The 17,049-nt window shown below is 34.2% G+C and overlaps 1 protein-coding gene across 1 annotated transcript in view; it reads right to left on the bottom strand.

Annotated features, from left to right (window-relative positions):
- LOC138328166 (hyaluronan mediated motility receptor-like) overlaps positions 1–16,891 on the bottom strand; it is a 71,369-nt gene extending 54,478 nt beyond the window's left edge. Inside the window, exons 1-6 of the mRNA XM_069274833.1 lie at positions 16,610–16,891; positions 15,404–15,704; positions 14,415–14,597; positions 13,414–13,769; positions 10,978–11,176; positions 10,276–10,452 (exon numbers count right to left, since the gene is read on the bottom strand). Of these exons, the coding sequence (XP_069130934.1) occupies positions 10,276–10,452; positions 10,978–11,176; positions 13,414–13,769; positions 14,415–14,597; positions 15,404–15,622 (1,134 nt within the window). The 5' untranslated portion in view covers positions 15,623–15,704; positions 16,610–16,891. The remainder of the gene's footprint in view (positions 1–10,275; positions 10,453–10,977; positions 11,177–13,413; positions 13,770–14,414; positions 14,598–15,403; positions 15,705–16,609) is intronic.
- Between the last annotated feature and the right edge of the window lie 158 nt (positions 16,892–17,049).

A 17,049-nucleotide genomic window follows, 5' to 3' on the forward strand; every position in this document is an offset into this window, starting at 1 on the left:
CATAACTCGTCAAAAAACTGACCTCTATAATAAAGGACACCTCTCTATAAAAGACATTTTAGCCTTGTCCCCTTGGGTGTCCTTTATACACAGGTTTGACTGTAATGTGATAATAAAATATAAGTATATTAAACCTATGCTGTAAAATGAATTTTACTCTATAACCACATGTTATCCAAGTTTTTGAACAAATGTCATGTACACAATGCTAATTCAAATGTACAAATCCATCATAATGGAGCAATTCAGACGCAGACCAATTTCATAAAGTAAATAGGCTTGTAAAACATATGCATATAACAAGGATGTCATCGTTTGTATTTATGATTTGCAGTATGGTTATTAATTCCATAAAATGACTCCCCTTTCAAGCAGAAAAAAAATCATAAGTAGCTCCCCCTTCGACCTCAATCATTCATGACCCCATATAGTTGTATCCACTTATTGTTTTAAGATTTAATATGGTCCTTTATTCATTAATAAGGATTGATCTGGCTGGACCAAGTTAATCACTTTTTAATTAATGAACAGACCTGGTGGACGTCACATGTTTCGGGGCACTGAGCCTTAGTAAAATCCCTCGACAGGCCCTGTATCAAAATCTTCAGGTTCGTCAGTACTAATTACTTGAAATAGAAAACGGCCCAGGATAATTCATCCTTCTAAAAAATATAAATAGGCTTAGCTTACCCTTTTTAACAAACTGTGGTAAAACAAAAAGCTTGCCCGATGAATGGCTGGCTGTGTTGTAGTAACGAAGATCCATCTGACTGATTTCTTCATCTGAATTACTATAACACCTCTACTGGCTCCTTCAAATACAACGTCCTACAAAATACAGGTGCATGACACACAAAGATCAAAAACACCTTTCTGTATGAAGTATTAATCAAGAGTTACTTCCCTTAGTTGAACTCCGTCATTTATGATTACTAACGTAAAGTAAAACAAGAGGCCCAGAGGGCCTGTATCGCTCACCTGGTTTTTTTTTAGTAATTATCACAAGACTCTGACAATCAGAAAAATAAGCAAAATTGACTCCCAAAGTTTAATTTTGAATCACAACCATACAATAATGAGCTATTGATACCATACAAATATGCTATCCAATACATAGGTTCAGAGACAAAGTAATTTATATGAAAGCAGTAGCCTAATTGACCTTTTTGACCTCGCATCTATTGCCGTCTAAGGCCCCTGGGGTCAGCCCTATCATTTGTACAATTTCAAATCCCAACCCTATAAGGATGCTACCATTGCATTATAAGTGCTCTTCCATTCTTAGTTGCAGAGAAGAAGTCGTTTATATGGAAATAGCTAAATTAACCCCTTTTGACCCCCACCCTTCAGGCCCCCGGGGGGTCAGCCCCATCATTTGCACAATTTTGAATCCAAACCCTATAAGGATGTAACCATTACATTATGAGCGTAATCCCATGTTAAGTTGCAGAGAAAAAGTCATTTATATGGAAATTGACCACTTTTGACCCCACCCCTCAGGCCCCCGGGGGTCAGCCCCATCATTTGTACAATTTTGAATCCCCACCCTATAACGATACTACCATTGCATTATGAGTGCTATCTCTTGCTTAGTTTCAGAGAAGAAGTCGTTTTTATGGAAATAGCCAAATTGACCCCATTTGACCCCGCCCCTCAGGCCCCTGGGGGGTCAGCCCCATCATTTGTACAATTTTGAATCCCCACCCTATAAGGATGCTACCATTGCATTATTGGTGCTATCCCATGCTTGGTTTCAGAGAAGAAGTCGTTTATATGGAAATAGCCAAATTGACCCCTTTTGGCCCCGCCCCTCAGGCCCCCAGGGGATCAGCCCCATCATTTGTACAATTTTCAGTTAGTAGCCCATAAGGATGCTACCAGTCAAATTTTGTTGAAATCCGACCAGCGGTTATGGAGAAGAAGTCGATTGTTGACGGACGCCGGACGCCGGACGCTGCGGTATCCCATAAGCTCACTTCCGTCCTTTGGATCAGGTGTTTAAAAAGGATATCTGTTTGATCTATCAGAGTTACTTCCATTGTTTTACTCTGGGATTTTGAAGGAAATTTACGATATGATGGAATCAGAATGCATTTCAATAGGAATTAAACACCTTTTGCATATTTTTATTTAAGGCTTAAACTGTCTTTCTATGGCATCTATATATATATATGTTCTATATACATGTAGATGGCAGAGCTTTGCAGACGATCTTTATAATGCGTGCTAGCGCATTTTGAGATGATTGACTGCAAAGCTCTGGCATTGATATAGACCATACATGCCATATATAGGGAGATAGTTTAATACTTATTAACATTTCATTATTAACTCATGTTGGAGTTTTTACATTGTTTAAGTTAGACCAGGAAAACCATTTATCAACAACAATTAATCCACAGGATGGAACAGATATTTTGATGGTGATCAGTTGAAGTTACCATGTCAACATTAGTGATGTCATAATGGTCATTTTTTGGGTGTCAGTTATGCCACCATAGACATCACTTTGCCTTGGTTAGTTTATATTGCAGAAGTTGCAAGTGAATGTAACTATTTTGTAATAATCTTTTGTTTATCAATTTTTCATAAAGATGAATTCACTACCGTAATCAACACTACAAAATCTAATTTATCTTACACTAACATTAATTCATTATCGTAATCAACACTACAAAATCTATTTTATCTTACACTAACATTAATTCATTACCGTAATCAACACTACAAAATCTATTTTATCTTACACTAACATTAATTCACTACCGTAATCAACACTACAAAATCTATTTTATCTTACACCAACATTAATTCACTACCGTAATCAACACTACAAAATCTATTTTATCTTACACTAACATTAATTCATTACTGTAACCAACACTACAAAATCCATTTTATCTTACACTAACATTAATTCATTACTGTAACCAACACTACAAAATCTATTTTATCTTACACTAACATTAATTCATTACTGTAACCAACACTACAAAATCTATTTTATCTTACACTAACATTAATTCATTACTGTTTTCAACACTACAAAATCTATTTTATCTTACACTAACATTAATTCATTACTGTAACCAACACTACAAAATCTATTTTATCTTACACTAACATTAATTCATTACTGTTTTCAACACTACAAAATCTATTTTATCTTACACTAACATTAATTCATTACTGTTTTCAACACTACAAAATCTATTTATCCTATACTAACATTAATTCATTATTCAACACTACAAAATCTATTTTATCTTACACTAACATTAATTCATTACTATATTCAACACTACAAAATCTATTTTATCTTACACTAACATTAATTCATTACTGTTTTCAACACTACAAAATCTATTTTATCTTACACTAACATTAATTCATTACTGTTTTCAACACTACAAAATCTATTTATCCTATACTAACATTAATTCATTATTCAACACTACAAAATCTATTTTATTCTACACTAACATTAATTTCAATTGTTTCATGTTTCCTACATGATGCATATCCTTGTTAATCAATGAAAATGATTATTTTTGAGTAATTTTATACTGTACTTTATCCCCACTTTGATTGGTAAAAACTTACGGGGCTTGTGCTACACATGACAAATCCAATATGGCCGCCCGTATAACTTGGCATCATGGTGTAGGCAAACCCAACCCGAGGAAACGCCGTGCGGGCCATGGCTAAAAACCCTGTAATAAACTCCAGGTCGAAGTAGAAGCTCTCACCTGTAAATTATAAATCACTTTATTACTTACTGTAATCAAATTTCTTGGCAAATTTTCTTGTCCAATGACTTGTTCATGGTGATCTATACTTGTTCATGGCGATCCATTTTTACAATTTTCAGGTAAAACAGTCTATAATTGCACTTGTTAGTTATATATAGTCTTTGTCACAGTGATTTATTTAAGTAATCTGCCTCATGACAACTTGGTACATATAAGGACATAAATGGTCAGTTCACACTTCAGACAAAACAAATTCTGTATTTTATAGTAATATTTGATTACTTATAATTCTGATAATGACTGTCTTTAATTTGAGTTTTTGTCAGGTTTTTTTCTTCTGAAATCTTAAAACACAAATTTGTATGGCTATAACCATGTATTTTTAAAATTTGATTTGGTTGATTGATTTAACAGTCTAGGTCAGTTAAGTATATTCCAGGTTCATGAGGTGTGGGACAACCAGTGTACTATCTGATAACTGCACAAATATGGGGTTCAAACTCGCAACTTGAAGGTGGAGGGCTTGTGGTAATATATATTGCGATATCACAACCACTCGGCCAGTATTGCTATCCCTTAACCATGGATACCATCATTAATTAAGACTTTAATTATTAATTAGATTAACCTGATCTTGTTACTCATATATTTAGGCTTACCTTGAGAACAGACAATACCTCCTGGGGCCAGGGCAGTTTTCATACTGTTGTAGTAATCTGTTTCAAACAGTCCTTTAGGGCAACACCCTATGTAAGGAAATAACAACATTTCGCATTATAACTTCTATCGGCTGTATCCGCCAGTCGCAGAACGCCTACATTTTAAAACAGCATTCTTTTACCGAGCATGTATGTTGTTATAAGACAATTATAGTCCTGGATCATAAAAGTAGACTTTAAGCCTAGTGTGTGATCTACCTCGGATTTTTTTAACGGGCTGGACAATATTTACCATATGTTTGGCAATTAATGGTCAAAAGGGGGATCAGTGCAGCATGGATTTTGGTAATTGTTTTCAAGTGTAATAGAGTATATTTATAATGTTTTGCAAAGACGAACAAAAAATTAAACAAATGATATACAGATATTTATCACCGATATTGTTTGGGCCCACACATAACAAGGCTATTATATAGATTATTTTTATGACAATATTTCTCTATCAATTTCGAATGAATTTCTGTATGTGTTTATTAAGAGAATCTATAGTTTAACCAACTTAGTTTATCAAACAAAAGATAAAGACCTATCAGCCAGGTAAATAGACTTAATAACGAATAAGTTTTAAAATTCAAGTACTACAGTACAACTAATGTGTTTTCCATTGCGTTGAGTTTACGTAATATATATGTTTTAGACACAAAATATTCTTAAACATCCCCTTTTTAGAAGTTACAATATACATTTCGGATTTTATTTTATTCATACCTTTAGCATTCCTCTGAGAAGATATGCAAGTGTCAAACACAATTTTTATATAGTGTTACGTTAGCGATTCTTATCCCATCATATAATTATGTTAATCTTCCTTAAAGGTTTTGTATCGCTTTAAATTTCTTTGCATAATTAGGTATTGGTAACAGATAATACACTTGAGAGTTCATTTCAAATGGCAGGTGTTATAGGCCGGGATCAAAGGGGGGGGGGGGGTGTCCACGTGCACCCCCCCCCCCACAACTTAACGAACCGATGTTTTTCTGAAGCCTTATGACCCACTGATAACGAAATCGAAAGGTAACATTGTATAAACTGGGATGAATTTCCGGTTATGACATCATCAAGATGGCCGCCATCTCGAATTTCACTAAAAATTGAAAAATAGACATAACATTGACATTTTTCAACCGAAGAAGACAAATGATGCATCAAAATGACCACAATAGAACAACAAATACATATCAGGACCATATAATCCAATATATGTAGCTATTTCTACGCAGGGAATGAAAAAATTGGATTTTAAGCCCAAAAATGGTAATTTTTAAGCAAATTTTTCATATTTGGCCAGACGCAGCAAAAATGTTTGCCAACAGCAAATTGCAACCTTGAAGACTATGTAGAGAGAGCGACGCCTAATATCAAAGCCACACAGTCAACCACAGTGTACCGTTTATACGGCTCTTTTGATATACATTAAACGACTAAATTACCTGTCCTGTTCTGTTGCCTCTAGTTTTACTATGAGATAGTCCAGAGGTGTAGAGATCGTAAGTGAACCCCTAGTAGGATGCCGCCGCCGACAGAGGTCAGCATAAATGATACTGATAATTAGGGCACTTCACCATGTGGTGAAAAGACCTGTTGTTATAGCAACTATTGTAGAACGTTTGGTCCATTTCTCTTTATATACTTTTGTTACATTTGTGTGTGTGTGTTTGTATTCGTTATGTATAAAGAAGTTATCTTGATATCAACCGCATATCGGCAGGTTTGGATACGGACCATCCTTTTGGGAGAATCGATTACCTTTGATAAATAGTGAACATGCAAACGTTTATTACATGGTTCTTGAATGATATGAACTTCTATGAACTAGCTGGAACAGTTTGTATAGATATTGGATTTTATGGCATAACATCACGTGAACTAGAGTATTGGAAGCAAAACAAAACAGACAGTTTGTATACTAAAAACGTACTTATTGGCAAAAAGTGCGAAAAACTGTAATTTATAATTTATAAAAGGCATAAATATCACAACAAAATGTAAAGCGTTGAAATGAAATCACGCTTATTAAACTATTGAGAAATAAGTTACGTTTACAGTAAAAAAAACTACAACGTTAAAGTATATTCTATTTTATTCTTTATTTATTTTTTTCTTTGAAATAAATGGCATTTTTGGATAAAACAAATATTAATTTCAATCATCATGGAAATACTTTGAATTGATTATAAATACATGAAAATATTCAATTCATCTCTGTCCAGTATTACAATAATTTGATTCAGTGTACATCATTACATCGAAATGCAATTGCTTTGAAAATTATCTGAAATCAATACTTGAATACATGTTAGATGACATATTCTTTCGCCACATTGTTTAGTATTATTTTTTGCGGAAAACATAACTTTGACATTATTTAAAAAAATCAAATAATTGTTAGATTGCGTTTATTTGAGATATAAATGACATTTTGGTGGCAGATAAATGAAAAGCGCCAGTTAATAATGGGAGGTCTCTGAGGCAAAATAATTCTTTTATTTCTTATCTTTGTTTACTATATATTCACATAAGCGTTTTGATATGTTTTATAAAATGTATTTACTATTAATTGATAACAGTTGATTATGCGAAACACAAAAACTAAAATAAAAATGATTAATTTCATAAAAAATAAATAAAATTAATCATACAAATCTACCTTTGTAACCATGTCACAGTATCGAAGTATATTTTTCTTTTTTCCGTATGAAGTTAAAACATAACATCTGATCGAAAATTGCATTAATTCAAGATTTAAATGAGAAATGTAAAATTAAATTGAATTGAAATTTCAGTGTTTTGTCCTTAGAGTTATGACGCATTATGTATATATTTCAATTTCTTGTTAAGCGCTAATTGTAATTTTCCAGTGACCAGTTACCTAAGTATCAATTAAAAAACTGATAAATGGTGAACTTCTGTTTGTAGTATCAAAGTTAGCACATAATCCAAATGTCTCTTATTAGGTTGTTGCTTGAACAAATAAAACAAATTGAAGTAATATAATATTTACAACCATTGAAAATAAATACTGGTATATATTTTTACATCGATGAAAATTATATTAACGATTTCAAATCCAAATACTCTTATTTGTTTACCTCTCATAAATTTAAGCAGATTCGTTACCACAGCTTTATAAGACAAATGAGTTTAAAGGATTGTGACCCATTTGTGCCCTTATTCCGTCACAATAACCAGCAGCTAATTATTTAGAATTAAAATTCTTTGTGTTTCACTTTATAATCGACATGGCCAATCTTCTTGTTTTCCGGAAGTTAATAAACAGAGCATGGCTTAGACAAACTTAATAAACAAAGGACTTGGTAATAAATTTACTTAAAATTGGAAATCCTTGCATCAGAGTAAAAACAACTACTTAGAGTTGACCATTTTTTTACAAAATCTAAACTTAACAAATAACCGTTGTGATATACACTGGATTGCACTATTTTGTTCATTACTATATATTCCCTCTCTATTACACTTGTAATGACACTTCTTATCAATGATATAAATAGTTGTACAATAATAGCCACAAGATAAATCTGGGTAACACAATATTCGTTAGGTATTCTTATACCAGAAATGAACACTTTTGTGATGTTTAAACATGAAAATGTAAAAGCTATATTAAATTAAGTATGCCATATAAAACAATACAGTGCCATTTTTATATTATATGACAATAAGTTTATGATGATCAAGGATCTTAAGTCTTTCTGTCATCGTGTATAGTCTGTCCCTTCTTGTTATTTCTCGAGTCGTCACGGTATTCAATGCATCCCTTACTGTCTAGTTTAGGCTTCATGAAATGCAGTACGTATGCACACCCGTTTGTGTCACAAAAAGTGGTCCACACCACCGAGACAGGTAGAACAATCCGTGCACACTCCAACATATATCCACTGTATTTCCAGCACACGGTCAGCGGAATTTACATGCACAGGGTCACTTGAGATTTGGTTTCCGTTTGCAGGTATTGGCGCCAAAGATCTGTAGGAGGTGTTTGAAGTATTCATATAACATGTCGACTTTTTGCACATTCCGTATAGAAGTCGGGGATCATTACCTTACATTATCCTCATGCCAGGAGGCATTTTTATCTCAACACTTCTACACAGTCCCCCTCATATGAACACACCATGGTTAAGGCCGAAATAAGAAAATACTTATTCCTTAATTTTCAAATTGACATTCATCAGTACTGTTTTTAAAGGGTCCACTACATTTGCAGAAATAAACTTTTATCACAAAAATAATTTATATCGTCAGAACATCTTTATTCAGAGGCCGGAGTTGAGGTATGCACAAACACACGTGTAAAGCCATGTTTAGAGACGGGTTAATTTAGTCAGGGTTCCGAAATTGAAATCTCGATTTGCCTAGAAAATAAACCTGTTCTGATGAAACATGGATGGTGTAGTTATTATCACTAAGGAGTATCTACTACTGTGATAAGTGTATACGATGCGGAAGCTAGCTCGCTCTCCACTGTTACATATTGGTAGGCCACACCGGAAACTACGCTAGTGGAGTGAAGTACAGTTCGTATAAAACTACTCCAATCACTCGAACAGTAGTATATTTAACCTTTTTAGATGTTTGATAATGTATGAAAAGTACCTTCTGTGATAAAAAGAGATAATTTGCAACTCACAGGTAGTTATTTGTTGCGTTTTGCGAACCTTCCCGTAGTCCGGCTCGATTATCGGTATAGCGTAGTTATACGAACAGGAATTCTATTTATATCTTTTTTTTTCGAAACTTCACAGTTGGTCTCAGTAACATCTTACCTTGCTTTAGTCATTATCTTATGCAGAGAGAACGTGGTGATTTTCTTGTAAATGTTTGTGATAACAAAAAAAAGTTACGTACAGTGTACAGTGTGCCTTTGAAAAATACATATAAAAACTTACAAGGTTCATTGTTGCTGTGTCTTTCCTACTGACCTTTCCTCAACATGAGAGTGCTTTGTCTTGTGCTGACGCATTTCCTCAACTGCCTTAATTACCAGGTATCTTTACCGCTCAGGAAAAATTCTATTTCAGTGACTTGAATAGAAATTAGGACGATTGTTTTTTTTTTCCACACATACTGGTGGTTTGTTGTGTACTGTCGTTCTTATCAAACATAATCCATTGTAACCACACTAAGCAATACTCTCAATAAAAAACGTGATGCAATTTAATCACGTATAAATTATAAACATGACACTTGGCCCTAACCCATTGTATCACATTCGCTTGGTGAACTGTCATTCAGCACAATGATCGGATTTATGATTTTGTGTTTCATCCGCTGACTACAAACCGTTTATTCTTTCTCTAATACAATTGTATCTTTCTATTCCTTTAATGTTCAATAAGGTGGAAGTTTAAGAGGCAGGCATTTGGATCTGTCAGTTTTAAATGCATATTCACTAGAGGTACAGTAAATAACGTTGACTTTTTAAAAAGGCAGGCTTTTGGATCAATCTGAAGTGGTATGTTTGTTGTCTTTGGCAGTATATTTAACTGAGGTAGCTAGGTGAGAAGGCAATCTTACATCACAATACTCGCATATTTATATCAGTCTCCGACAATAAACAGCCTAACTACAAGTTCAAAATGGAAAAGGGCGTCCTTAAATGGGGAAGACTAATGGCTTTAACAGAAAAATAATTCAAGCGCCGACAAACAGTGCAGCCTGTTGTTTTTTTTTGTTTTTTATTTGTTTTTGTTGGTTTTTTTTAAATAAATGTAATGGTATGGACTGTAAAGGATGAAAACGGCAAACAAAAACCTTCGATAATCGAGTAATTGATCGTTAGATACCTCACTTCGGTCTGGAATTCGGTCTTTTTCTGCACATCCTTCAGACAACGTCTGTGATTTATCAACTTGCCAGCCGTTCTCAGCTTCCTCTTCGTTGTGAAATGGCAAACTTAGTGCACAGGCTTCTAAAGTTTGTAGACGCCATTTGGCCATTCCAGCCGTGAATTTAAAACTTTCCTAATAATTATAATGAAAGAACAGTGGAAATTTTATTTATAAAATTCTTCAATAAGATCCTCCAGCGCTAAACTATCGGAATAGATATAGTTTAAATGTTCTATGATTTAAGTAAATCTTTCAAAATTCAAAAAGTCATAAGAAATGAAAAACTCAGGTACGCGTATGAATTGAATATGAAACCAATCTTTCATATCCTGTAATTGTATACTACAAAGTCACTAGGACTTCAGGGAAGGTATCGAGTTTCATGTCATTGTAAATTACATTTTGTCTGACAAAATATGACGTTACACACACTATCTACCCGTAGAGCAGATAAGATAACTATGGTAACCATAAAAAACGTCTTTTCGCAGCGCCAGAACAAAATAACGAAACAAGGAACGACACGAAATTATTACGCTTCGCTGTTAATAATTTTTCGTCCCGATAATGATCGTTATTTCGCCTTCGCCTTGCGCACGAAAAGACGATGTTTCAGCCACCAGAGATAAGCGTAATATGCTTAGATGAAATACCTACTTCAACAGTCGTCCTTAGAATAAGTATTGCCTTTTCGTCTGGAAATCCTTGATTCCTCAGCTCTTCAAATGCATCATCCCATTTGTTATCGTATATCTTTTTGAATTGCTCGGCTATCTTGGTAGGTCGTATATCACTGCTAAGGTCGGCAATGGCTGGGTCGTTCTCTTGTTGCTGATGGCCAGCTACTGCACTTAGTCTAAAAATACAAATTCATAAAAAGTAATAATCATTTTCATGCATTTATATATTTGTTGTTGAAGAAAAAGACCTAAAATAAAACTTCCAAGTAAAAAAATAAGACTTTTACCATTTAATATTAGGACGGTAAATATTGATATGTAGCTGCATGAAGAATTACAAGAAGAATGTGATAAGAAACTTAGTATTCACCAACGTTACAAGTTACGGTAATCCATATGCAAGATAAATACATATTTATCGTAAACATGTGATAAAAAGTTTTATTAAACTGTAGTTCGTTAACACCATTTCAGATCAAAGTTTTGTTTTTATTTTTACCACTTTCTCAAACACACATTTGTGTAAATATGTCATTGATAATACATACATTCGCTATCATGGTTTTGATCATTTTGGAATCCATAATTTCCCTTATTTTTTGTATTAAAGAACGGTCACTAGTATATATTATTGTATAATTTATATAAGTAATACGTAAGTTTGCGCGAACACATTGCTTATATTCGCAAACGTTTTGCGTTTATCCGCAGTGCATAGTGCATATATTCGCAAAAGCAAAATTATTATTATACATTTTTTTTTATTTTTCACATTTAGTTTGGCACCAGTGGGCTTCCGTACAGGTGTGCATGAATGGGTGTGTTGATTTTTTTATAAGTATCTACCCAAGATGATATTAGAGAACAGAACATAAGCTCAATAGCGTAATACAAAAAAAGGAGAATTCACATCGGTAAGAAAAATAATAGAAACTTTTTAACTGTATATTTAAGAGTATTAGATATCATTCATGTTCAAAACTGATCAGTCTTGTTATGTCACCATCTTGAAAACGCTTTCATAAACTATTGTAATAGTAGGTTTACGCAAAGTTCCCATCATCCCGTTTGCCCGAGACGTAGTGCGCCGTTGAATATTGGTCATTTTTCACATTTTTTTTCTTGGTCTTGCCAAGTTTAGCCACGCTCTTTTAGGGATTACGTGACGGGCTGTTCCCGAAGGTTAAGTACACTGTTTTGTCATATGGTCTTTCACTGGTATCACTTCGTTCTCTGTAGGCCCTTGACCATCTGATGAGATACTCTACGGTTTACAAGTTTTTCACGGTTCGCCAAGGCTTACTACGGATGAAAGTCCTAGCTGGGTAACTTTGCAACTGGTGTGTGTATAAAAGGGAAAATTTTAGTTGAAAAATAATTAAATTACAACTAAACGCTTACGAAATTAAAAAGTCTAGACTATATCTGCAACACTGTAGCCACTAAAGAACCAGAAACGCAGCAGGTCAACGGTTACCAACTGTTTGTCAGTGCGGAGACAGTTTGCCCCTATTTGTCGGTGCGGAGACATTCTGCCAGTTTGTGTGTGCGGAGACATTTTGTTACAGATTATTGGTGCGGAGGGATTTTGCCGCTATTTGTAGTTGCGAGACATTTTGCCACTGTGTTTCGGTTCGGAGACATTTTGCCTCTGTTTATCGATGAGTAGACATTTTGCCTCTGCTTGTAGCGGAGACATTTTGCCACTTTTTGTAAGTGCAGTTAAGGAGCTCCTGACATATTTAAGATATGTTTTTATTTGATTATTTTCTGTTTTATCTAAATATCTACTTCTTTTTCCTTTCCTCTGATCCTAATATTACTGCAGTGAACTGTGCAAGTGCACGTAGAGGGGGCATTTTGATTTTGCTGTTGAATATGGGTGGTTAACAATGGTCTTGCTCATTGATGATGTCCAACAGTAACACCAATACGGAGAATTGCAATAAAACGGACATCACAGATTCCATAATTGTGATGAAGTCAAGTGTTTCTTCGCCAATCAGATCTAATGTAGTTGTTTTCATCTAGGTAGCTTTTTATAATTATATCTGTGGATTTTGATGAATGGTTAAGGAATCGGTTTAGATATGTCTATTGCTAATTATAAATATTATAATGTTGGAGTATTAATCCATGGCCATATAGGACATATTTAAGGCGTCTTGAAAATATTTATATTACGTACAACGTAAGACCGTAGTAGGACGCAACACGCCCTTGTGATTTGGGCTTGCAAACGTTACAAGCCGAAAAGTGCCTTGATAGAACGCGACGAAACAGATACCAAATACCTCAGCTTGTCGTGGGAACTGTGACAAAGCTTGAGAAAATGGGACAAAAACACGTTTCGTTCAGGGTGGTTTGAGATTGCCATTGCCGAAGGGAACATAACCCGGAGCATTTAACTGACCTGGTTAAGAGTTCGTTATTTTCCCTTTCCTTTGCTTTAACTTGTTTTCTTTGTTCATTGCTTGTTTTTCTCAATTGTTCAATTTCTGCCTTAAGGTTTTCTTCCTCTTTGTTCCTTTCCAGATTTTCTGCTGCTTTTGAATCATATTTCATTTGTAACTCTGATACCATTTTTTGTAATTTTTCATTCTTTTCTTGTAGAATTTTATTTCTTCCGTCCTGCGTGGTTTGTGTTGATTCTACAGTTCCGCCCTTGGAAATCTCAGTTGGTATCTGCCCGTCGTTTCTTTGATGTTCCGGGAAATCCACTTGCTGTTGTGTCTGTTGACTTCCCGAAAACATCTCGGTATGCTTTAACTAAAATATCAACAATAAATTTAAAACGATTTAAAACAATTCATTATTCAACCTAGACAGAAAGTAGTGCGCAGCAGACATAATTGAACCCTACATTTATGTGTTTGACTCAATGCAGGAATGACGAAGCACGTGTTATATATAGCAATCAGCGAACGCGATGAAATCAAGGTACAGACAGAAATAATATTGCTGCTTTCGACAAGAATGTCACACACGTACTCGTCCCACTGACTTTTTTCCAGCTTATCAAGGTAAGATCCAGAATCATAGCAATAATTCTGTTCGACTTTAAAAAGGCGTTATTTCGACTTTTGGAAAAGCGTTATTACATCTTTCAAAAAGATGTTATTATGGCTTTTAAGAAATAAAACATTTTGGAAAGGCGACTTTTTAAATGCGTTATAACGACTTTATTCACGATATTTATTCATTATGTTTTACTTCTCAAAATTGACCCTTCTGGGCTACTAAATTGATACAACTGACATAATCAAAGCAAATGATTTCATAAGTTTCACGATCTTACAATACATACTCATCCAAACACAACACGCTGTATGAATACAGATTTATAACATGTGTCTTAAATATCATATTTGATTACATAATCCGTATCACTGAATGTTATTGATATTAGTATACCGTCCAGGACTGTAGTTGACATTGAAATATATTGAAGAGTTGTTCCAAATGTTCTGGAGATTTAATCGTCTGAGCTTGTTGCTTCCATATTGCTAATTTCTTTTCCATATCTTTTGGCACATTTGGAGCTAATTCATCCAGATAACGTCCTGGAACGTCATAAAATCGATAGCCACACGATTTCTGAAATAGGAAAGTCGGATCAAATACAGTGTCGTGTTTTTATTAATAGATATCAGAACAAGATGTAATTTTCAGACAAACAAGCTTATAGTAAGTGTTGCAAGCAACCCACGTCCCATGCCGTCATTTACAGATTCTAATCCAAATTATTATTGCTTATTTATGTTATCACTGTATGAAGTTTGAATAAATTATGTTGACGTGTTCGCAAGTTATCGTCCGAAAAAGACAATTTCTCTGTGACCTTTGTAGTTGACCTTTTGACCCCAAATAAAATCCCAAGCTGTGTTATCTAATATGTTACCATTGTATTGATGTTTGGACAAATTATATCAAGTTCTATTTTTAGTAACAGTGACCTTTGTAGTTGACCTTTTGACCCCAAATTCAATCCCAAATTGTATTCTCAAATGCTACTATTGCCTGAAATTTGATCAAAATCCGTTGATGTGTTCTCAAGTTATCGTCCGGAAACTAATATTTTGTGTAACAATCTATTTTGAGTAACAGGGACCTTTGTAGTTGTCCTTTTGACCCCAAATTCAATCCCAAGCTGTATTTTTCCATATGCTACCATTGTGTGAAATTTGATCAAATTCAATAAATACGTTCTGAAACGTTCTGGAAACCAAATCCGGACAGACAGACAGACAGACGGGGACAAGCACTATATATATAAATGTGTTATTATCTACATTTTTTTCAAAGCTATTACAAATAATCCTTACTTGTTTTGCTTTACCTTAGATATCGTTATTAAATTATTTTTAGAATTCGCAATAAAAAAATCGAACTTTCAGATATACCTGTAATGTTGTGACTTCATGTGCTATTATCGAGAGCATTTTGAAAAACACTTGAGCCTTTTCTATTTCATTCATCTTTTTCATTCTTCTTCTAACCTCCTTCATTTCTTTTTCCCATTTCATGATTTGCGGGGTTACATACTTCTCAACGTAAGAAATGATCGACTGCTCTTTAGCATATAAACTCCGGGTCGTGGATTGGTTACTCCTATGCGCCATTTTTTATTGTATATTTCACTGTTTCTTTTCATGTATTATCAATCTTTTCCTTTCTTCAGAGCTTTTTACACACACCATTTCTCTGGAGAAAAAATGAAGGTGAAAACAAATCTGTAAAGTCACGATTATTCTGGCCTCAGATCTGTATGATGTAAAAGTATATCAAACCAAAGCGAAAACAATCAACAATTAAAGAAGACAAATTAAGAAAAACAGACACAGCAAAATTACAAATGGAAAATATCCCGAAATTCCCATCAACCTAAACATGCACTTTATTCTCCGTACGCAGACAACAAGCATCATTCTATAACAAAAACCAATAGACATTTGATAAGACGTTATATTAGGGTGATGTTGTTACGTTTTGAAGCACTCCTTTGTGATCAGATTACTGGAAAGGGTTGTACAAAATAACAACTTAAAAACGAAAATAACTGTAAATAGTCTGATCAACTATTCAGTTAAACCATGCCTGTAAGTATGTTTGCTTGTTGGAAACGACAGCTTATCAAGATATAAAACATCATATTGGTTAAAGCAATGTGCATCTAGAAATATACAAACATGTTGTATTTCTGTGTCAGTAGTCTGTATAATATACACTGTATGTATCAACGATCGTTAATACAGTACAAATAGATTGTCGCCCTTGACATAACACCCGAATATTTTTATGTTCTATTTTTAGCGCAGGGTGCAGCGTAATATTATTTGTACAAATAAACGTCTTTCAAGTTAAGTAATGGGACAACGGAGATTTACAAATCAGTCATGGTATATCCTTGATAATGGTAAACGTGTAGAATAATTTTAGGATTTAAAATGAAATTTGCACTTTCGTTTTCAACTAACCTGTCTACATTTACAAATCTATGTCACGCTTGATAAAGTTGCAATGCCCACTTGTAAATGCATAGATGTTATTGGGTTCTTACATAATAATTTAAACACGATAATTAACTTCCTTAACCACATAATACTAACCTGCAAAACACCCTCGATCATGTGAACACTTCTATACGTCACCTCCGACACTCTGCCACTTCGTCCATCAGAAAACAGGTTTATAAGTACCCCTGCCTCCCTGCTTCGTCTATCAGAAAACAGGTCGATATGTACCCCAGGAATTCCACGAACTGTAAATAGCTTCCTTGTAATGTTTGTGTAGATGTCAATATGTCACGGCTCTGATTATGTTAGGACTGATTACAAAAGAAATGCACATTGAGCAAATGGACAAAGAGGAAATCCTAACAATGTAGACAATTAGATTGTCGAATTTTCACGACACTTTGCCCCTATATCAAGACACGACACACACTACAGAATTAGCAATAGAAACATGAAAGACAAATGAATAATCTAGTATTTTCTATTGTTAATTATATACAATGTGACAGTGTGTGTTTAATGTGCATCTGCTT

The sequence above is a fragment of the Argopecten irradians genome, chromosome 7, assembly GCF_041381155.1.
Source record: "Argopecten irradians isolate NY chromosome 7, Ai_NY, whole genome shotgun sequence".
Lineage (NCBI taxonomy): Eukaryota > Metazoa > Mollusca > Bivalvia > Pectinida > Pectinidae > Argopecten > Argopecten irradians.